The sequence below is a fragment of the Lampris incognitus genome, chromosome 4 (genome assembly GCF_029633865.1).
Source record: "Lampris incognitus isolate fLamInc1 chromosome 4, fLamInc1.hap2, whole genome shotgun sequence".
Taxonomy (NCBI): Eukaryota; Metazoa; Chordata; class Actinopteri; order Lampriformes; family Lampridae; genus Lampris; species Lampris incognitus.
The window spans coordinates 22,764,466-22,788,253 of NC_079214.1; the positions used below are offsets into that span (position 1 = coordinate 22,764,466).

The window sequence follows — 23,788 nt, forward strand, 5'->3', positions numbered from 1 at the left end:
ACCTGGATTCAAGTGTCCAATCTTATCAAAGTATCCTACAGAAGTGTTGACTGTCTTTTTTGTGTGTGTGTGTGTGTGTGTGTGTGTGTGTGTGTGTGTGTGTGTGTGTGTGTGTGTGTGTGTGTGTGTGTGTGCATCAGTACAACTGCATTATAAAGCTGTGAGCCATTTACCCCTCTTTTTCCAGCTCTCAGTTTGTCTTGTCCTTGCTGAATAATTTATCAGTAAATGCTGCCCTTTATATGGGCTCTGCATGCCGCCAATGTAAGCAGGCCTGCATGTAAACATGCACTGACACAAGCACAAGCACACACACACACAGCAATCCTATGTTGAGAAATTAGTAATGGACATAATTGCGCAACAAGAATCCAAGTGCTGAATCTTAAAACACCTTTGTTCCAGCGCTCAGCTCTTCCTGCCTCCCTTTACCTCTGCTGCCAGTATTTCTTGGATCAGCACATTGTACGTGATTTGATACGCACAAGCACTTGACCTACAGCTGACTGACTTCATTTTCCACACTCTGAGTATTACATTCATACAATATTTTTACACATGGCCATTTCACTGACTAGACGGTCAATATCTCTGGAAATGAGTATGTGATAATGAATATGGCTATCACGGGTATGAGCTATGGTGTTATTCATCACAGTGGGCTTTGATGATTTTATTGATTTACTGCCCTCTGTCTGATGATACAAATCCAGAGGTATTGGTTAACAGAAGCTGGCTCAAACCCACAGTAGAAACTGACAAAAAAAAAAAAAAACCTACCATAGAAATACATAGAGGAAAAAATAAGCCTTAAGCCGATAGCCTTACAAGCAATAAATGTCAGGAAATGAGGACAAAATAACAAGATAAAAAAAGACAAGGAATGACATGATAGTGACAACAAATTTGATATTAAACGTATAAAAAATATTTTGCAGTGCTGATGGTGATTAAGAATAACTCGGGTTTGTTGGTATGAAAGACAGGGAAATGTGGTAACAGTCCACTGCGCCGGATTATTGTGTTCAGTCAATATAAACCCGAGATTTGTAAATTGACTCATTCCCTACCAAAATCCAGGAAGGCGGTCCAACACTCCCAACACCAGTTCTTATGAAGGAACTCTATGTACATATACCGCTATGGGAGTCTTTAGACTGTTGAGTGACTGGTTCTCTTTGTTGAATTTTAAAGGCCAAATGGATTACTGGCCTGCTATAAAATTATCTCAGACCAATACTATACTGCTACTCTCCTGTGGAGCGATGGGGATTGTGTTATTGTATTGAACTGTACGACATTACTTTCTATTTTGAGAACATCAATGCGTTTCTCTGGTAAGCACAGTCCTGCAGGGATTGTGCCCGACTACACTGAACAGAATGGAAAGCAAGTGCACTGAATGAAGGAGGTATTATCAAAGTCTGATCGGACTAAACCGATTTAGGCTGTTCAAAATGACATTAGTTTGAGCTAAGCTTAAAATAGCTCAATTTAAATGAGTTGCGTGAGTTTAAAAGTGCTGATGTTAGGCAGAAAAGGACAGCGAGCTTCGGCAATGTCTGGGTTCAATTTACTTTTATTTGGGTTCATTTTATTTTAAGCTAAAAATTCAATTTCATTCACAGCAGAGTTCGCCACGATTAAATCCGTTTTATCTTAGAAGGATTATTTGAAATCTTGCAAAAACGCACCAAATCTAGTTACTGAACACAAAACAAGTTGGTCCACTGGCATACAATGACAACTAAGGCCTCTCTCTTACCTTCATCTTGGTGTTGGCGGGGATGTTGGTCTTCCAGCGTACTGTGTAGTACCGGGCATCTGTGATCTTTTGGTTCTTGGGCAGCGAGTTGTCAGCCCAGGTCACCTTGATGGTGTCATGGCTCAGCACAGAAGCTTGAACACCCACGGGTGGCAGCATGGGGGAGGGGTCTGGTACTGGGGTGTATGGAGCATGGAAGAGTTCGTACAGGTCAACATCGGGGTCTATGGTGTCTGCATGCCAGCGGTTAACCCGCACAAACACAAATGCACAAATTAAAATGACCAAAATTAAAACATAGTGGGAGGCATGGTATGGTGAATATAAAAGAAAACAAAAGGAGGGGGGGGAAAGCCCAAACAGACCAGGAAGAGGATGCAGGAGGGGACAAACAAGAAAATATGGTTAATGAGTTAAAATTAAGGAGATGGACGAGGGGAGGAGGACAAAAATAACAAGAATGCCACAAGGATGGGATTGGGAAGGGTGAAGAGAAAGAGAAAGAAGATTCTATTAGAAAAACAGACAACTACATCTACAGTAAGACATTTCTACAGACTCGGCTACTATGTGGGAGCTATTGTCTGGTGCATGGTTTTTCCTAGTCACAGCTAGCACTACTGACAGAGTGATGTTCTAGTCATAAGGAAACAATGAGACCATTAGGAAAGTGGGGGTGAGTGTGTTGATAACCTGAGTCAATAACCATTAAGCCACCATCAAAAAAAAAAAAAAAAAAACTCTTTTCAAAGCCTCAAGGGTTTCAATGTAAAATTAACAACAAAGTGGCTGAAAAGAGAGAGGAACACTGAATGCCATTCAACATTCTCCTCTAACAGACAAACAGTAACAATGTCTCTGAAGGGCACGGGGAGAAGATTCAGCCTTTACGTATTAGAAAAGAGCCCGCAGGAACATTTGAGGATGTCATGGACTACTTGTGAACGTTAACGTAGGTTTTCTAATGCAGCCCATTTTATAAAGCTCCAATCTTTGCTGTCTGAAGATATCTTGAGATTTTAACAGCTAGCTACAGCATGAAAAGTAATTTCTTGACATTCCCAACATGATATTTTCAAACAACTCTTAATAGTTACGCTGCTTTAATAAAAACCAGCGATTGGTTTTTCACCACCTTGTCAGTTTTTGCCATTTCAGTGAAATAGAGCTCTTCACTTAATAACCGAGCAAAACATACGTATATATATATATATATACACTACCGTTCAAAAGTTTGGGATCACCCAAACAATTTTGTGTTTTCCATGAAAAGTCACACTTATTCACCACCATATGTTGTGAAATGAATAGAAAATAGAGTCAAGACATTGACAAGGTTAGAAATAATGATTTGTATTTGAAATAAGATTTTTTTTACATCAAACTTTGCTTTCGTCAAAGAATCCTCCATTTGCAGCAATTACAGCATTGCAGACCTTTGGCATTCTAGCTGTTAATTTGTTGAGGTAATCTGGAGAAATTGCACCCCACGCTTCCAGAAGCAGCTCCCACAAGTTGGATTGGTTGGATGGGCACTTCTTTGAGCAGATTGAGTTTCTGGAGCATCACATTTGTGGGGTCAATTAAACGCTCAAAATGGCCAGAAAAAGAGAACTTTCATCTGAAACTCGACAGTCTATTCTTGTTCTTAGAAATGAAGGCTATTCCATGCGAGAAATTGCTAAGAAATTGAAGATTTCCTACACCGGTGTGTACTACTCCCTTCAGAGGACAGCACAAACAGGCTCTAACAGGTACTATTTAATGAAGATGCCAGTTGGGGACCTGTGAGGCGTCTGTTTCTCAAACTAGAGACTCTAATGTACTTATCTTCTTGCTCAGTTGTGCAACGCGGCCTCCCACTTCTTTTTCTACTCTGGTTAGAGCCTGTTTGTGCTGTCCTCTGAAGGGAGTAGTACACACCGGTGTAGGAAATCTTCAATTTCTTAGCAATTTCTCGCATGGAATAGCCTTCATTTCTAAGAACAAGAATAGACTGTCGAGTTTCAGATGAAAGTTCTCTTTTTCTGGCCATTTTGAGCGTTTAATTGACCCCACAAATGTGATGCTCCAGAAACTCAATCTGCTCAAAGAAGTGCCCATCCAACCAATCCAACTTGTGGGAGCTGCTTCTGGAAGCGTGGGGTGCAATTTCTCCAGATTACCTCAACAAATTAACAGCTAGAATGCCAAAGGTCTGCAATGCTGTAATTGCTGCAAATGGAGGATTCTTTGACGAAAGCAAAGTTTGATGTAAAAAAAATCTTATTTCAAATACAAATCATTATTTCTAACCTTGTCAATGTCTTGACTCTATTTTCGATTCATTTCACAACATATGGTGGTGAATAAGTGTGACTTTTCATGGAAAACACAAAATTGTTTGGGTGATCCCAAACTTTTGAACGGTAGTGTATATATATATATAAATAAAAAAATTCAGGTAGAAACAGCACACCAAGACAATCTTCTGGGATTTCATCCTGACCAACTGAGATGTTAAGTTTGATAGCTACGACCCTTATCTGGTTTCCACACAGACATACCACTCAATTTAAGCATTCACAGATGATATTTAGATGGGCTTTTTTTTTTTTACATACAATTCAGGAAGTATTTGTAAACACAAACCATATGACACCAATTTTTAAAACTTGAGAATGTAGCCCTTCAACAAGATCTACCACTGATGCGGAGCTTGGAGCTGTCCTTTCAACGGTCTATGAGAGTCATCTGGGCCAGCTTACTGAATTATAAGATGAACTTCTGTGTCCAAATACATTTTAGATTGTGGTATTGCCATCAGCTGTGAAGTTTATTTTTGGCCAACCCGGGTGCCGTCCTTCAGATGAAACGTTAAACCAAGGTCCTGACTCACTGTGGTCATTGAAGATCCCATGGCACTTATCACAAACAGTAAGGGTTCCCCTGGTGTCCTGGCAAAATTCCCAACCTGGCTCCCTCCATCTGGCCCCCTAATCATCTCCCCATGTAATTGGCTCGATGATTTCTCCCTCCCCACCTCAAGCTGATGTATGGTGAGTGTTGTGGCGCAAAATAGCTGCTGTGCATCATCCAGGTGGGTGCTACACATTGGTGGTGGTTGAAGTGAGTGACCCCCTTCACTGTGAAGCACTTTGGGTGTCTAGATAAAGTGCTATATAAATGTAATCCATTATCATTATTGCTGTCACCAGTCTGTGTGGGTGAGAGAGGAAAAACAAAGAGACCAAGAGAACGAGTGAACTTGCATGAACCTCCCCATCCCCTGCATGGTTGTGTGCAAGGTGGATGCTTGTTACAGCATTGCAAATCCTTGTGCATGTGTATGAAAGCATGCATGTGTATTTGTGTCTGCGAGTGCCTCAAATAACTGGCTCCCTAGTAAGAAAACACAGCCATCATGCTGAAGAATAAATGGGCTCAGGATGATTACTCGTGCTAGCTGCTTTATTCATAGAGCACACCAGGATCTGAATACAGACCAGTGGTAATGGCAAAGACAAAAATTAAAGCTCTGATAGTTTGGGTATGGAGGCCCCGCCCTTCCAAACACTTGTTACACCTCCCTTCTCTCCCTTACTCACTCCATTTGACAGGTCATTGAGCTTCACTGGTGGGACGGTGGCACAGTGGTTAGGGTGGTCCCCTCACAGCAAGAAGGACCTGGGTTCAAGCCCCGGGGTAGTCCAACCTTCGGGGTTGTACCGGGTCGTCCTCTGTTTGGCGCTCGCATGTTCTCCCCATGCCTGCGTGGGTTTCCTCTGAGTGCTCCGGGTTCCTCCCACAGTCCAGAGACATGCAGGTCAGGTGAATCGGCTGTACTAAATTGTCCCTAGGTGTGAATGTGTGTGTCGGTCCTGTGACGGCCTGGCAGCCTGTCCAGGGTGTCTCTCCACCTGCCACCCAATGACTGCTGGGATAGGCTCCAGCATCCCCGCAACCCTGATAGCAGGATATGTGGTTTGGATAATGGATGGAATGATGAGCCTCACTGTAATCGATACCTTCCCTTGCACTGTCTGAACTTGCGTTGTTGTTGTTGCACAATGAAGCATTCACATGGTCATTGGAGACACAATGAGGTTTCAGAGTGGCATTCAAGGCCCATGTTTTGGCTGAACTTGAAAGGACACAGGTCTCGAGACAAGGGCTGAATGAAAAAAATGACACTGCAATATCTTTGTTTTTTTGCAATCTATATTTCGATGTTAAACAAAAGTAAGAGTTAAAGAATTTAAACATATATTTATGAATTTTAACTTCAATAGCTTAATTTTTAAGATTGTATCACTGTAGCAATGATTTGGCAAATAAGGCAGTTAGTTGTTCACTATTCTGGTTGACTCAACAAGGAACTACTGTATTCAGTTTGTGCTCAGCTGTCAATCTAGGTTAGTCCATCCATCCATTATCCAAACCGCTTATCCTGCTCAGGGTCACAGGGGTGCTGAAGCCTAGCCCAGCAGCCATTGGGCAGCAGGCAGGGAGACACCCTGGACAGGCTGCCAGGCCATCACAGGGCTCTCTCTCTCTCTCACACACACACACATGCACGCACACACACACCTAGGGACAATTTAGTATGGCCGATTCATCTGACCGACATGTCTTTGGACTGCGGGAGGAAACCAGAGCACCCAGAGGAAATCCATGCAGACACGGGGAGAGCATGCAAACTCCACACAGAGAACGACCCGGGACAACCCCCAAGGTTGGACTACCCCGGGGCTCAAACCCAGGACCTTCTTGCTGTGAGGCAACTGCGCTAACCACTGCGCCACTGTGCTGCCTCAATACAAGATATGATCAAAAATGTATAATGTATTTTGCTTACCCTTAAAGAAGGGGAGTGTGCCTGTGAATGAGTGAAAGGGTGGTGTCTAGAAAGGATTCAAGCTTCACATTGCTGTCCTCCATTTTTTAAAATAGGCCACCACATTACACTGCAATATCACATAAGGGAATTAACATGAAAAAAAAAAACAAACAAAAAAAAAACAAGATGCAAACCTCTTCAATAACAAACGTCATTTAAATGACCAAAATCAGAAAAGAAATAAACAGCAGCTATACGTCAGTGTACTGAGTGGTATTTAAACAAATAAAACAAATAGAGCTAGAACACTTTTAAATGACCTTACTAGTTTTCATTTTTTGTCAAGCAGTAGAAACGTTTCAGCGTAGTGTGACTGATGAGCTGTTTGCCTTACATTGCATCCACTGCTATGTGACTACTGCACATGTATATTACCAAAATCAATGCTGAAACAATATACTGTCAAGCCCTACTTGATACTTTATATGTACAACACCCTGGAGGAAAAGAGGAGGACATGGTGGGTCGGTTTCTGTCTCAGTGAATTTACCAGGCACTGTTATGCTGACGAGATTATAGAGTATATATTATTGGCTATTGCAAACTGTTCTCTTCTCTCTCTCCGAATGATGTTATATTCTCTTCTTCTGTGTGTGAATGGTGTGATGTGAGTCTCCCTTGTGTGCACGTGCAGTCTGTCCTCTTCTCAGGTCTCCATGGTGATGGTGGTTGCCACCTGGACACTGCTTGGCGTCCCCCTCATCACGTTTTCTTTTTATATACCTTATAAATCCATATAAGCCCTGTGATGGTCTGGCGGCCTGTCCAGGGTGTGTCCCCGCCTGCCGCCCAGTGACTGCTGGGATAGGCTCCAGCATCCCCTCGATCCTGAGAGCAGGATAAGCAGTTCGGGTAATGGATGGATGGATAAATCCATATAATTTTGTTATCCTGTTTTAATGTTACATCCTTCTTTCACTAAGATGTGTGACTAATTTTTTATCTTTATTTTTTTTACATGGTGATGCTGGTCGTGTGGCTTGGGTCCTGGGCTGTTCCGGTGGCACCTGGACACTGCTTGGCATCCTCCTCATCATACTCTTCATATATTTTATAATTCCATTATAATTCTGTTATCCTCTTTCAATTGTTATAGTGTGTAAATTGCGTAAACACAACATCCATTGCACATTGTCCATCTTGGGAGAGAGATCCCTCCTCCGTTGCTCTCCCTGAGCTTTCTTCCTATTTTTTCTCCCTGTTAAAGGGTTTTTTTTAGGGAGTTGTTCCTTATCTGATGTGAGGGTCTAAGGACAGGATGTTGTGTTGCTGTAAAGCCCCTTGAGCCAAATTTGTAATTTGTGATATTGGGCTATACAAATAAACTGACTTGCCACTACACCATCTGGACATTTAATATGGGATTTCAATCTCTATGTTTTCTCCTTCGTTATTTCAGGTGTTACTTATAATACATACAACCAAGCAGTATTTCACCCCAAGTTCCAGAAGTCCCCCCCCCCCACTTTTTTGAAAAGTAAAAGAACTATGTAGGTCAGTTCGTCTTGTTAATCCAGACTTGAACAAACTGGCAGGAAGTGAATGTGCCCCCGAGGATTCAGCAGCAGACGACGGCGGTGAGTTTCGGTTCTGCTTCGAGAGGCAACGTCTGGATCTGAAGGAGGGCTGCCAAAGCCACACCAGGGGGTCTGCTTGTGTGCGGTGGTGTGCGTGTGTGTGTGAGAGAGCGAGAAAGAGTGTTTCTCAGTAAAAATAAAAAGTGTGCATGCCAGTGTTCATATTTTCCAATGGATGTACAGTGTGTACATGTGTGTGCACATGCATGCACATAAACTTTTAGACTGCTCTTGGCCCCCTGCAGCCTGCTGATGGGATTCATGTCATCCCACATCCCACCCCCCTCCAAGCACAGCAGTATGTGGTGCTGCGGCAAAGACAAACTGGTGCGATCAAGGCTGAGAAGGAAGACGGGAGGTTGGCTTCTAGAGGAGATGTGGTTCAGCACCCATGAGAGGTGTGTTGAGTTGAAATGCCATCATCTGACAGTGTTTCATGCAGATTTTGTGAACAGAGTTGAGAAAAGACTCTAACTTGTAGGGCTCCCACTTTCCTTTTACAATCACTACTAGGCACATCAGGCTCTGACTTGTGTTTCACTGTTAATTGTCAACACTGCAGTGATCTGAGGCTCAGGGAATTATGAACTGGCTGGCTGGCCAAAATTAAGTCACCGTTCTTCAGCTGCGGGAACAAAGTTGTTTTTAGACAGGGATACTTGTTGACATTTTCCTTCAACAGTCTCTCTGGTTAGATCTGGTTGTTAGAATCCTATCATTTGCACATGTTAAATGGTTAGTGTCTGTAATCTAGCATCAAGATTTTAGACAATAAGAGCAAAATTTGGCTGTTCTGCTCATATGATTGAACAGGACTGAAGCGTAGTGATGAGAGTGTTCTTCAGAGCGCCAAGACCATTTATATTCCTTGATTGAGAGTTGAGACACATTCTCTCTGATAATGATCTCAGGTCAGAGAGCGAGAATTTTGATGTCAGTGGGACTCTCCGTAAAGAGCCTTGTTATGGTGCTGTGCAGGGAGCCTCAGTATTTGGGTTCTGCCTTGAGTGAGCTTAGAGGCAGAGTTTGTGGAACATTAAGTGCTTACAAGGGATACATGATACAATAACATCTTATCATCTTCCAAATAGATGCAGTGACTGAATTTTGATTATGCTCACAGCATACAAATTATGCTGTAGTAATGAATTATGAGAGACCATAGGTTGCTGATATGTGCAGGAGCTAATTTAATTGTGTGTATTTGTTCACATGGTTAGTTTCTACCTGACTGTGGCCTTGTGATGGCGCTCTCATACACAGGAATTCCCTCGCCCACATTGTTGAAGGCCTTCAGTGTGATCACGTAGTGGGAGCTGGGGTCTGAGAGAAAGAGAGGGCGATAACGAGAGAGAGAGAGAGAGAGAGAGAGAGAGAGAGAGAGAGAGAGAGAGAGAGAGAGAGAGAGAGAGAGAGAGAGAGAGAGAGAGAGAGAGAGAGAGAGAGAGAGAGAGAGAGATTAATTGATGCAGCTAGTTAATCAAACTGAAACTCTTGAGACCTTCTCCTCATAACTGCAATATTACCCAGAGTGAATATTTGAATACAATCACCTCTCCCTTTGCGATTATAATAAAAATCACTTCAATTATGCATAGTTTTTAACCACAACTGACCACCCTCATCTCTACATCTTCATCTCAACATCTACTAGGATTAAGTATTTGATATTATACAATGATTCTGGACCATTTCCCAGTGTTTCAATAACTTTATCATTATGTACCTAATAATTTTAGTCATAAACATTTTTTTTAAAATTGCAGGCACCACAAGACATTTTTTTTTTTTTACCTTGGACACACTGGCTCTGAAACAGTGTGGTCTGGCATGTTTTTTCCTGTATTACTTAAGTCAAGCTCATCAATAAGTAGTGACCTTGTCAAGAGGACAAGGTCACTACTTATTGATGAGCTGTCACTAATATAAGGGTATGGACTTTTTATCAGTCTTGTTTAATAGGGTAGCAAATAGTGATCTCTTGGGCATCTGAAATTGGGCATCTTATGACATTATTGATGGGGTTTTCAAACTAGTTAGTGGCTACCTTTGCTTTATTGATAAAGGCGCCATCAACTTCAATTGCACTGCTTATAGACCCAAACTGATCATATTAAAACCATCTCATTGGAAATGTTTGGAATTAACCCAGCCCTCCTAAAAAACATTAAGCTGCTTCTATGCAGATCATACCCACAAACCTTCGATGTGACTTCACTTTAATGTTTCTAATGACAAGCTTGATAATAGACTGGTATCTAAGCAACCTTTAATGAGCATCTCTGCAAAAAGGGCAGAGATCAGATAATTAAAGGATTAATTAAAGTGTGGTATAATCACAGAGAAACAGTATTCATCAATTCCTAACCACCAGAAATTGAACAATGGAAAATAAAATAGAATGAAAGCAGCACTTTGTTCTTACCAAGGTTCTCGATGCTATAGTAGCGCTGCTTGTAGTCCACTTTGATGGTCTGGGCATGGGGACTGCCTATACCATAGCCAATGGTGTAACCTCGTACAACAATGTCCTGGTTCTCTGGCGGCGTCCAACTCACCACAATACTGTTGACCAATGGACGGACGTGGAGCGAACTGGGGATGTCTGGCACTCGGGATTCTGATGTTGCAGTGAGAGAGAGGGCATGGTAATTTGGGGGTAATCTGTTCTGCTTATTCAGGGCACAAGTGTGTGGTCAGATTAAGCAGATCAAATGCTGAGGAAGGCCTCAAACATCAAGGAACATCAAGACTGCAGATAAAAACTATAAGCCCATTATAGGGAACGTGTTCAACTCAGTTCTAGTAAAGACAGTGTGAGAGGGTATAGCTGGTGATTATACCATCCAAGTCGCTCTCAAAGGTTTCCGCTGTGGTCCACTCAGTGGCAGGTCCTGTGCCATTCACTGTCATGGCCGACACACGGAAGGAGTACTCTGTCCCCCGCTCCAGACCTTGATGTGCACAAAAAAAAATTTTTTTTCTATTGAAAAGCTCACTAATTCAGACCAAACTATAGGTACATTATAAGAGGAATTGAAGAAGAAAAAAAAGAGTGCCCGCTCTCTTTTGATGAGAATTAGAGGGGGATTCCACATAATTTTCATCATTCCCCTGGAGTGAAATATAACTAAATCGACAGAAAGCAGGAGCTCTCTCATCTTAGCAGTCTAAGATGAGATTGATTCTCAGCAGTATTGCATTAGCAACCAGCAGGTTTTGACATTTTAACATGCTTTAGTTTGCTGAATTAATTACAGTAATCTCAAAATCAGTATGAAAAAAAAGAAAAAAAAGAATGGCTGTTTCATAAAGGTAGGGGTTTTGTGGGTGTATATCATCCTGAAGTGCGCTGGCCTGTCGGCTTGGCTAGCTGATGTAAGGGGCTATTACATCAAGCCTCAGCAGTATGCAAACTGTTCTACAAAAAACTTCTCTCGTTTTCCAGGTTGGCTCCCCCTCCCCCCATTTGCTGGCTCTGCATCATTCATTCAAATAGTCAATTGAGGCTTTGGCATGCAGACACTATAAATATTTTGATGGTACAAATATTTTCAGCAGATGCCCAATGGTTTTCAGCTCGATTTAAGGGAAAAATCTATAAGCCAGCCTGAAGAGGGAACGACCAAGGATTGCTGGGTCGCAGCTAAATAACTTTTCCATTCAATATCATTGAGGTGACTGATATGAATTTTCCACCATTAATTTAGATGTGTTGGTGCAACGAAATTTACAAAGAAGTGCCACCAAGGCAAAGTGTTGAAGGGGAATAACATAACTAAGGGGGGAAGAAAGGGAGGAAAACTCGGAGTGAAGAATCATCCCCAATTTTCCGTCAAGTCTCCTTCCGGGGGACCAATTCACTCACCGTTGGGGGCCGTCTTTGAAGATTCATAAGAGCTGGGAACTCCTGCTAATAAATGATGTGCGGCTGTGTTAATCTCCAGCGAAAGTTTTCATCATTGTTGTATTAGCCGCCTGTTTGTATGCTACATGCTAATCCTGTAGTCTTTTCTCTCTCTAACTATTCCAGTCCACCCTTAGGGGCAGCCTGTGAAGACTGCCTAACCCGTCCATGCCTCCAAGGCTATAACATCTCCTTCTAAATGCCTTTGAACCAACAAACCTCCCTCTGTTCACACCCCAGGAAACAAAAACTTTAAAGTGTATATTCTCTTTGATGCAGCACACAGCATGAGGTTGGGCCCCCAAAAAGTTGCTGAGACGACATCCAGTATTAATTACCACTGCCAAATATCTTAAATGATATCAGTACCCCTCAGTGTAGGTAAGAATTATGAATACCTCTTAAAGGACTTGGATTACACTTGGATGATTACTTCATAAAACAGAACGACAACCAAATTGAAATCAAAACAGCTAGTCACATGTAGCCTAATGTCTTGAGACTGAGACATTAAAAACACTGATTAGATTTCCCTGTACATCACTCCTTTTCCCTGAGCAAACTCCTGATTGCCACTAATACTACTCCAACTTCAAAAGTATCCCTCATGCGCCCGACACACTCTCCAGACGATAGGATGGTCAAACAAAGCTGACATTTTCCCAAGTCGGGATGCTTTCATACAGCAAATGAAACACCAATAAACCAACATTGCTAGCCAGCTTAAGAAATACACTGAGTTTCAACAACAACATTTATCAGCAATTGCTACCTATGAATACTTTTATGATGCTATTAATGGTTGTCATTGTTACCATCAATGAGCTGATAAAGCTGGGTGCCTCCAGTAGTCTCGGCTGCCTCGCTCTTCCGTGTGCCTTTCCGATAGCGGATCTTGTAGCCAGTGATCTCCCCATTCTGGGCACCAGGGGGTGGAGGTTGCCATCGGACCATAATGCTCTGGTGGGGAGAAGGTTGGACAAGAGAAAGGTAAGACAAAGAAGTCCTGTTTACAACAGAAGGGATGAATACTGCCCAAGTGCTTTTGGCCCTGCAGCTGTAAAGGTCACCTCACAGCTTTTTTTTTCGTTTTTTTTTTTGGTGTGGCTTTTTTCCCTTCTTCTCCCCAATTGTACTTGGCCAATTACCCCACTCTTTCAAGCCATCCCGGTTGCTGCTCCACTTCCTCTGCCAATCCGGGGAGGGCTGCTGACTGCCACATGCCTCCTCCGATACATGTGGCATCACCAGCCACTTCTTTTCATCTGACAGTGGAGTTTCACCAGGGGGACATAGCATCTGGGAGGATCATGCTATTCCCCCCAGTTCCCCCTCCACCCCAAACAGGCGCCCCGACTGACCAGAGGAGGCGCTAGTGAGGCAACCAGGACACATACCCACATCCGGCTTCCCACCCACAGACGGCCAATTGTGTCTGTAGGGACGCTTGACCAAGCCGGAGGTAACACAGGGATTCTAACTACCGATCCACGTGTTGGTAGGCAACAGAATAGACCGCTACGCCACCCGGATGCCAACTTGGACATTCATATTAACTTAGATCTGTGGGGCGCTGCTCTGTTATCCTGTATAAATGCATTCCACCAGAAGTTTCTCTCCTCGTATCAATGGTGTGCCTGGGTGAGCCCCCCTAAGTAAACAAATGTCTGGGCTGATTTGATGCATTGGAACAAAATAAACGAATAATTAATTGACACAAGGTATCCTGATGAGATAAGCCTGTGTGTTTGTGTGATTTTGGGGTTAACCATGCAGAGATAGTGATTCATAGTGTTCAACGCAAGCACTTGGCTTGCGGGCTCACACTGTACTATTGTGGGATGTGAGTAAGAATCTGCGTGTGTGTGTGCTAAAATACCGGTGGGGGGTAACTCGGCATGTGAGAAGCGTTAATTAACGCTACCCCACTGTCACACTGATGCACAATACACAAGCACACACTCCCCTGTCTGAGTCAAGGGAATAGCACAAATTAAATCTGTTATTCCCATTTTTCTTATTAGGTTTTTGGCCTCAAATCCTTGTGTGTTGATTTGCTCATTTCCCCTTCCTTTTCTTGAATATGTTCATTTGACAGATGGAAATTACAGGGGAAGGGGAAAAGGCAGATGTCTAACAGAAAAAAAGAAGAAAAAAAAAGAAAAAAGGTATAAAAATCATAGCGCATGAGAAAAAGTCTTAATTTTGTCACACTGGGTCAAAACCCTTCCCCTTAGATTGCACTTTTTCCCATTCCTGGTAGAAGATGCAGGGCTCGGTTTGATGAGGGACAGAGCGCAGAGCAAACATGGCAATTAGCCTGTCAATCAGCTTTTTTTGTTCACTTCTGCTTGGCTGGATATATCTATTGGCTAATTACATGGTCTTTTATCTGGTCAAAATCAAATAAATATACACATGGAAACCACTACAAAACAAATTATAGTCTTATCTAGGAGGCAGTGTTGGCAGTCTGGTTTGATATATTTTTTGATTAAGTCCAGATTGGAGCCTCCCCCCCTTGACCTGTAACTTCTGTTAAGAAAACAATTTTGTTGCAACTCCTATCTCACCAAGCAGCATGTCCTTTCCATTTTTCTCTTAAACATATGACAGCGACTTTGCTCCTCTCCCAGAATCTCAGCTGGGTATCAGTCACCGTGGGTGGGTAGTCGCCGTTCTCACTCAAGCTGGGCTCGTGTGATAGCAGGACTGTCTGTGAATTTGTCTCAAGTCTGCTTTGACAGCTATTTCTCTTGGGCATTGCATCAAGTAGAAAAGGGTTGGAAATAATGATTGTCAATTTCATAGTCAATGCACATATCCTGCGGTTTTCAGCATCTTATTATTCTTGCTCTCTGTCCAGACTTGCCAATTCATGTGTCACGAATGAGGAACACTATTTCAAAACTGAATCTTGTGGAAAGACCAGAACAATATATCCCATTTTAAAGGCCTTTCTCCATATCTTCACAGCCAGTAACCGGGATGACCCCCCCCCCAAAAAAGAACAAACCTTCAGCTCTACTGTAGCCTCATGAAAAAAAAGAAAAAGAAAAAGAAAAAAAAATACTACAACAAAAAATCTGACTGAAACTAGCCTGCCTGGAAGATGACTGAAATGAAAGCAACAATTACAAGTATTTCAATTCACCAGATCCGTATTGAATGCTATCTGAAAGCCCAAGCTGTGTGTGTTTTCACAGCATCAAGCCAGCGTTTTAGGTAGACCTTGAGTATTAGTCACTCGCTGAGTAGCTTATTCAATATGTTTCTAGTGTTAACTCCCTGGTTAGTTCTTCTCAGTATCCATTTAAAGTTGAGCCTCAGATATCTTTGGTGGATACTGGCAGAAACTGATATAGAGGCTAAAGTCTTTTGACAGGCTAGGAGTCTCTGCTGATGAGAGGATCGATGAGGGTTCACACACCCTCCTAACCGGATGGAGCTGCAGGCCTCTGACACAGCTAATCACATGGAGAGAAAAAAAGCGGTCTGGCCTGCAGGCTATCTATCTGATCACTTGTGTGTGTTTGTGTGTGGGTCGATTTGCTGAAGCACCTGCAGTAACAGAACAGTCCAAGTATAGGAAGTATATGCGTGTCTGTGGCCCAATTGTGTCTGAGATGTGGGTTCAAGAGAGATGTGTGAGCTCTGATGCCTCTCAATACAGAACATTCCGACCATCCGGACTGACGCGTTTACTGACCCTTTAGGCCACTGCTTCCCGGTGAGTCGACATAACTCAGCCTTACCTTTGAGTTCTGGACCTCCAGGGTGAGATTTTGAGGCGGAGCGCTCGGTACTGTTAAGAAGAGAAAACCATTTTTTTCCCTCTTTCAGACAGATATCACATCCAAATGATGTCAAACCACGGTCTACTGCACAGTAGATTTTAGAATGTGATGTAAAGAAAAAGGTACAGGAGCATGCATGCAAAATCCAGGTCAAACTGTTTACTTTAGCACACTGCTTCATAAAGTATCCATATGACTTTTTCTTTTTTAAAATTACAGACATTCCTCTGCTACGTCGGTGAACGAGGTCTTCCTAATTAACTAACTTACCATCCGATAGGGTGCGAACAGTGATGTCCTCGGTGGAAACCCCTGGACCATGCTTGTTGTAGGCCACCACACGGAAGCTGTACTCTGCGTGCTTCTTCAACCCAGTCAAGGTGTAGGATTGACTCCTTACGTCTAGGTCCTGAGCGAGAGAGAGCAAGGCTGGATTACGGACCGGTCATGCCGGGCAAGTGCCCCGGGGCCGCGGACCACGAGGGGCCCCAAAAGGTCAGGGGTATTGTGTTCGGATATAGTAGGGATCCCCAATCATACCCTACAAGGGACGTTTGTTCCAACCCTGCATCACAATGCAGGGCCCAACCTAGTCTCTATTGATGTGGGGCCCCAAGCTACAGTCTCTACTGATGCAGGGCCACAAGCTACAAAGTCTCTATTGATGCTGTGAGCTGCTATTCTCATCTCTGTTTGTTTTGTTATTCAAAATTGTGTTGTACTTTGCAGCCGCCATCCGAATTCCATGCAGATTGGCATAGCGTCGACTACCATGTTGGGTATTTGCATTAGTTTTACATTTAACAATGTTTAGTATTATTTGCGTAGCCTATCTGACGGGGCGGGGGGGCTCAATGGACATGCGTGCCCCAGGGCCCCCTGGTGGGTTAATCCGGCCATGAGAGAGAGAGAGCGAGAGAGAGTGTGTGTGTGTATAAGAGAGAGAGAGAGCGAGAGAAAGAGAGTTTGTTGTGCGTGTTTGCAGGTGTTAATTTAAATGTCTCGATGCATGCTCAATAATCCAGGTGTAAAAATCCCAGAAAAATTTAATCAGTTCATCTGGACACAAAGTTTAATGGCAAAACATTTAATCACTCATCTGTGGCTCATCGGTCGATATGCAACTGTACTATTTATAAGGTTGGGGCTACCTGCAGTCAACTAAGAACTGACGAAGTCACTTAGATGAGTGATGAAATGTTTTACCACTCAACTTTGTGTCCAGATGAACTGATTCAACTTTTCTGTTAATTTAAATCTTGCTGTAGAGGTATGTTAAGTGAGCGATGTGGCCATGGTAATGACAGTGACACCAATGTCTGTGTGATTCGTGAATTTTTCAGAGCCCTGACACAGTATTTGTCATTCATTGTACACGCCCTTACACCATTAGGTGTGAGCAAACAGAGGTCATTGAAAGAGTAACGTGTATACAGGTTTTTGTTCCAACCAAACACCTCGCCTGATTTCATTAAATAATCCTCTTATCATGTTTCTGGTTAGAGGTGTGCCCCTCTGTGAAACCAATGGATGTAGCGTATGGGTAGAAAAAAAACTGCTTACACGTGGCTTTAAGTGTCACAGGGTAGGCGATTTTTGGATTTTGAGATACTTTATTGATCCCCGTGGGGAAATTACGCTCTGCATTTAACCCATCCAAGCTGTGTAGCTATCAGCAGTGGGCAGCCGCTGTGCAGCACCCGGGGACCAACTCCAGTTCGTCTTGCTATGCCTCAGTCAGGGGCACAGACAGGAGTATTAACCCTAACATGCACGTCTTTTTGATGGTGGGAGGAAACCGGAGCACCCGGAGAAAACCCACCGCAGACACGGGGAGAACATGCAAACCCCACAAAGAGGATGACTTGGGATGACCCCCCCCCCCCAAGGTTGGACAACGCTGGGGTTCGAACCCAGGACCTTCTTGCTGTGAGGCGACAGCGCTAACCACTGCACCACCGTGCCGCCGAGATTTACAATTTACAGTTTCATTTAGCAGACACTTTTATCCAACGTCTGAGAGATCACTCCTTGAGTGGCTAGTACATATATCCCTGAGTGTTCAATCCCGGATTCGAAGTCTCAAATACAACAAATAATGACCTTTTTTTTTTCTCCACTGAATATTTCTGCAATTAGCCATGTTTTAGCGCCAAAATTTTTTTTCAGCCAAGTCCAACAATCAATTCGATAACACTGCTTATTGGGATGATTTTGCCAAACATTAGTGAACCACGAACCAAATTTGCTGCCGTAAATGTGTTTCCACTAATGTCACAATTTTACAAAATTCTTGATGATAGTCAAATAACTGATTAGTGTCTTTTTTAATCCATACATTTAAGTACATGAAATTATCTCTGAAATGTAGGAAGGCCGGATTCACCATTTCACATTATCATCACATCAACAACACTAGAGCTTATTATGCTGTGCAAAAATGTCAGCTTCTTCTCTGACACAGATAATGAAAAATATGATTATGACTTTTACTTGTACAAATTGGTCACGTTACACAGTGCCAATTAATTGAACTAATCTGCATTCAGCTCTTCCCTTGTGACATTTGTCTAAACAGCCAAATCCACGGAAAGAATTAAAAAAAAAAATCTAATTTTGTCATGAGGGGTAGTCCAATCTAACGCCTTAGCAAAGGATAGGTGATTGACCATGACTGCAACCCCCCAATGATATAGTCTCTCTCCTTTAGCCCTTGTCTCTCTATAGTTTAGATTCTTTTAATGTGCTTGCTCTTTGCTTCACCACTGGTCTATCCCTTTCTTTCAGCAACACCAGACAGTCTCTTTTTTCCCAGCCAGCCCCTTTCATCCCCCTCTCTTTCTCTTTCTCTAGCTCTCTCTCTCTTTTTTCTCTATTTCTCTCTCTCTCTGTCTCTCTCGTCTTTCTCGCCTCATCTCTGGCTCTCCCCTCCAGGGAGCTGAGGCATCATTACTCAGTGGGCTGGCTGACGTTTCATCCATTATCATATTAAAGACTTTTTAACGCCTCGCTGGCTAGCACACTACTATTTGCTGGGGCTGACTCCATCTCATCACCAACTAGATGCCACTCAAGTGATTCACACACTTGGACCTGTGGAGAATAGTCTGAGTGAATCACATCAACTTCTCTTTTTGCATACGGTCGTGTTTTCATATGAGATGCACAATCACAAGTGTGGCCACACAGCCAAGAACATTAATACGTGCCACCATTATTCTTCGAGTTATCATAACATGTCAATTTTAGAGGAACTGGAACAAGGTCTGAACTGACGCCTGCACCCTGCTTTACTTCAGTATGGACCAAAATATATATATAGCAACCTAAAAAGCTATGGCTAGCGCTGTGCGATATGACCATGATAACGATACATACCACAATATAGCACATTTTCTGTAAATTCAATGAATAAATATTTTATATAAAATGACCACATGGAAAGGCCTACTTCTTATTACATTTTGAATTATATACTCGACAAATAAAAGGTAAAGATGTAATAATTTTTTCTTTTTTGGACCCCCCCCCCCCCCCCCCAATTGTACCTGGCCAATTACCCCACTCTTCCGAGCTGTCCCAGTCGCTGCTCCACCCTCTCTGCTGATCCGGGGAGGGCTGCAGACTGCCACGTCTCCTCCAATACATGTGGAGTCGCCAGCTGCTTCTTTTCACCTGACAGTGAAGAGTTTCACCAGGGGGGAAGTAGCGCATGGGAGGATCACACTATTCCCCCCAGTTCCTCCTCCCCCCTGAACAGGCGCCCCGACCAACCAGAGGAGGCACTAGTGCAGCGACCAGGACGTATACCCACATTCGGCTTCCCTCCCACAGACACCGCCAATTGTGTCTGTAGAGACGCCCAACCAAGCCGGAGGTAACACGGGTATTCGAACCGAAGACCCCTGTGTTGGTAGGCAAAAGACGTAATAATTTTAAGTAGCAATATTTCTTTGTAAAGCACTTTGTAACATTGTTTTAGAAAAGTGCTATATAAATAAAGTTTATTATTATTACTTACTCATATTTATTTTCCTCCTTTTGTTTAGAACCTTTGCACAAATTTTCAGTTAAGCATATAACAAAATATAAAATATCAATGCACTCGACTGTGCTTTTGCAGCTCTCGTCTGTAGACTCTCTCCGTGCTGTTTGACATGATTCTTGCGTAGGTGGTAAAAGAGGCTAGTGGTGTTTGAGTCTGTAGTGGGGACCAATGTGCTGCATATTTTGCAAAGTACGGTTTTCTGGTCAGTGTCAGACTTTTCATACCCAAACCACGTCCATAGCACAGAAGTAGCCCCTTTTTGAGGTACAAGCTCCTCGTTTTGTCCTGGTTGGTCGGAGTCCTTCTGTTTGGAATTACCCTGTTCTGCATTACATTCACTGTCCTCCGTGTTTGTTTGTATTGCCTTCATGCAAATTTCCTGCCTGCGTCCATGCTGTGCAAAGAGTGGGAAGTCGTCCACATGACAAAAAAGACTGCCATCAAGAGTGTGATTTGTGACACAACGAAATAAACGATCGAGCTTAATATGAAACGACAGACGTTTTCTGTCATCACACGATAGATATCGTCATATCGCACAGCCCTAGCTATGGCTTTAATTTTTTTCCAGTATGATAGCTAATAATACTAAGTTTAAGACAGTATTTCATCCGAGGACGGTCAGACTGTCATAAAGAAGAAAGCCGCTACACATCATTATGAGACCAGGCTATGTCTCGCCGCAAGGGACGCCCTACCTGTTCGTTGCCCAGGCTTTTGTCAGTGTAGTAGAGCTTGTAGCTGAGGATTTCTCCGTTGCCAGTGGGAGGCGTTTCCCAGCTTAGAAAGACAGAACTTGGTGTGTTTGACACTGCCTGCAGGTTGGGAGCAGGCCCGGGGACTTGGACTAAGAAGCAAATGAAACAGGAGAGGAGAAATCAAAACATAATCAAGTATGACTGCTTTTATCATCTATGCAGAGCTGGAATGAACCTTAAACACGGGTCTGCCGCATTCTTTTACATCTCTCGGATACGGTACTCAGTAAAGTACCATTCACTGACTGATGCCAAAATTGTGTTCTCAGTCCCTTCAAAGCCATCTGCCTCTTTGGAGGCCAAACTAACCCCACTCAGCTGAGCACCAGCCATGTTGATTTTCTGGTTATTCCCATGGCATTCAAGCCCAATGCTAAACAAAAGCAAACAGTGAGTTTTCTCCTGACAACTCCCACCCACATACACACATGCAAGCACCAACCCACCACTCCTTATGCATAACGTAACGTGGCGTAATGCGGCGTTCAGCATGGAACTGAGGAAATGTATTATGAATGCTATATGCAGGAATTACACAAACGGTTTAGTCTGGTTAGAAACGTGAGACACCAGAATCAGTACAAGGGCATGTGTTTGTATGTCAATGCTTGACACTAAAAAGGTTAGGAGCCATGTCTCAATAGGGTGCTGATGACAAGGAAAGGGATTTGTATATTTGAGTCTCGGATGCAAAGTCACATGGTTTCATGTCATCATTTAAAATGCTTTCACTGACCAACACAGTATACTTGCAGCCAAGACGGTTTTCTTTTCTTGCCGATCCAAATACATTTTTAAACCATGTCTCATAGCAAGTGTTGACAGCAAATAAATTAACAAATAAGACTGTGACATCCCACATGTTGTGCATGAATTAAAGTGTCTTGCATACACACACATTCACAGAAAGATGAAAAAGGAGAAAAACAGTGTCTGTACCCTCATGTAAGCCATAAATGATAATGCTCCTGGCAGAAGAATAGAGAAGGTCTCATTTGGTAGTCTGTATGGCGGTTTACATCATGTAAGAGGGTGTGTGTGCTCGTGAGTACGTGTGTTAAATCTCTTCTCGGAGCAGAAGCAATTTCAGGCTGCATGGTAGTAACACTGAACTGTTGTTTGCAAACAGGTCTATGCTTTAAGCTCCCATTCATAGCATGCACTTATTGAAAACATCTTTCTTGTTCACACACACACACACACACACACACAAACACACACACACACACACACACTGTATAGGTATTGCCCGCCCTTGTTGCTATCCCCATGGGTGGTAGGTCTCTTGCTGGCAGCCATTAGAGTGAGAGTGTGTGTGTGTATGTGTGTCTGCCCTATGCCAAGGACACAGGTAGAATAACAGTAGCTGACCTAGAAAATGACAGTGACTGAAGTGTGGGGGAGCCAGGACAGAACCTCCCCATACAATGTTGTTGGTGGTAGAGGCAATCACCTTGACAGTGTACCCAGAAAACCCCCTTCACAGCAACTCCAGAGGGGGGAAACTTCAGCGATTTTGAGCGGTAAATCAGAGGGGTCTCTCTTACACCGCTTACCCTTCAATCAACCCATTTAAGAGAAGGAAAACTCCAGAATATTAATCTCAAGGATTTTTCCCCCCCACACAGCGAGGTTTATGGACAGGTAGGCCAAGTGTTTAAATGGAATTCATACACACAAACATACAGATGGCTTTAGAAATGTTGGAGGATAAACAAGTAGGTGCTTAGAAGAGAAGGCTGTGTTCCTCTGCTCTGCTGTTGGGTGGTCTGCCTGGATATCTCCGTGTGTGTGTTTGAGAGAGAGGGGGAGAGAGAGGGGGGGGGGAGAGCGAGCGAGAGAGAGAGAGTGAGAGAGAGAAGAGGGGCCAACCTGTTTGAAGTGGGTACAGTGGTGCTTGGAAGTTTGTGAACCCTGTAGAATTTTCTATATTTCTGCATAAATATGACCTAAAACATCATTGGATTTTCACACAAGTCCTAAAAGTTGATAAAGAGAACCCAATTAAACAAATGAGACAAAAATATTAGACTTGGTCATTTATTTATTGAGGAAAATTATCCAATATTACATATCTGTGAGTGACATAAGTACGTGAACCTTTGCTTTCAGTATCTGGTGTGACACACCTGACTCTACTTTCACCTTCAAATTAACTGCTAATCCTTGAGGTTCGCATACTTTTGCCACTCACAGATATGTAATATTGGATAATTTTCCTCAATAAATAAATGACAATTCATAATATTTTTGTCTCATTTGTTTAATTGGGTTCTCTTATCTACTTTTAGGACTTGTGTGAAAATCTGATGATGTTTTAGGTCATATTTATGCAGAAATATAGAAAATTCTCAAGGGTTCACCAACTTTCAAGCACCACTATATATGTGAACATGAATATTTGTATGCGTTTGTATGTCTGTTTACTTATATATTTGTGTTCAAGCACATACATACATGTTTGTATAGGTGCGCATGAGCACATTTCCAATAAACTAGCTGGACTTCGCCTTTGTGTTTATCTGTATGCATCTGTTGTGTTTATTGGGGAAGTATAATTTTATATGTGTGTGTTTGTATTTTCGTGTGCCTTACCCTCAGCTTGGGTGGCCACTTTCAGAGCTGTCGAGCTCTCCCCCTGGCCATTGCTGTTGTGGGCCACAACCCGAAAACGGTACTTGGTGTCTGGCATAAGGTTCTGGATGGTCACCTGCATCTCTCCAGGACGACTGGTGTTCACCACACGCTCTCTGAGATGACCACACCCACACACACACACACACACACAAAACAATGAACTATGCTTCAGTATATTCTTTAAAAAAAAAAAAGGTTGTTTATCTACCAGTTCAGTAACAGACACTAAGACACTCTTGGCTAGAGTAGAGACATGCACATAAGACAGATCAGGTGAGACTAGCCAGTCATGCATAAAAAGCAACACACGTGTCCTATATACACTCATATTTGGCCACACTGGTTTAGAGAAAGACACTGGTGTGCACACTAGGACTCTCGTGCAGAGCAAACATGAAATTGTGTGCATACTTGGATACA

At 42.9% G+C, this 23,788-nt stretch overlaps 1 protein-coding gene across 1 annotated transcript in view; it reads right to left on the reverse strand.

Moving 5' to 3' along the window:
• Positions 1-23,788, reverse strand: part of neo1a (neogenin 1a) — a 232,067-nt gene that overhangs the window by 13,194 nt on the left and 195,085 nt on the right. The window contains exons 9-17 of the mRNA XM_056278452.1: positions 23,327-23,481; positions 20,672-20,820; positions 16,196-16,334; positions 15,884-15,933; positions 12,944-13,088; positions 11,065-11,175; positions 10,647-10,841; positions 9,449-9,544; positions 1,766-1,998 (exon numbers count right to left, since the gene is read on the reverse strand). Coding sequence (XP_056134427.1) covers positions 1,766-1,998; positions 9,449-9,544; positions 10,647-10,841; positions 11,065-11,175; positions 12,944-13,088; positions 15,884-15,933; positions 16,196-16,334; positions 20,672-20,820; positions 23,327-23,481 — 1,273 coding nt within the window. The remainder of the gene's footprint in view (positions 1-1,765; positions 1,999-9,448; positions 9,545-10,646; positions 10,842-11,064; positions 11,176-12,943; positions 13,089-15,883; positions 15,934-16,195; positions 16,335-20,671; positions 20,821-23,326; positions 23,482-23,788) is intronic.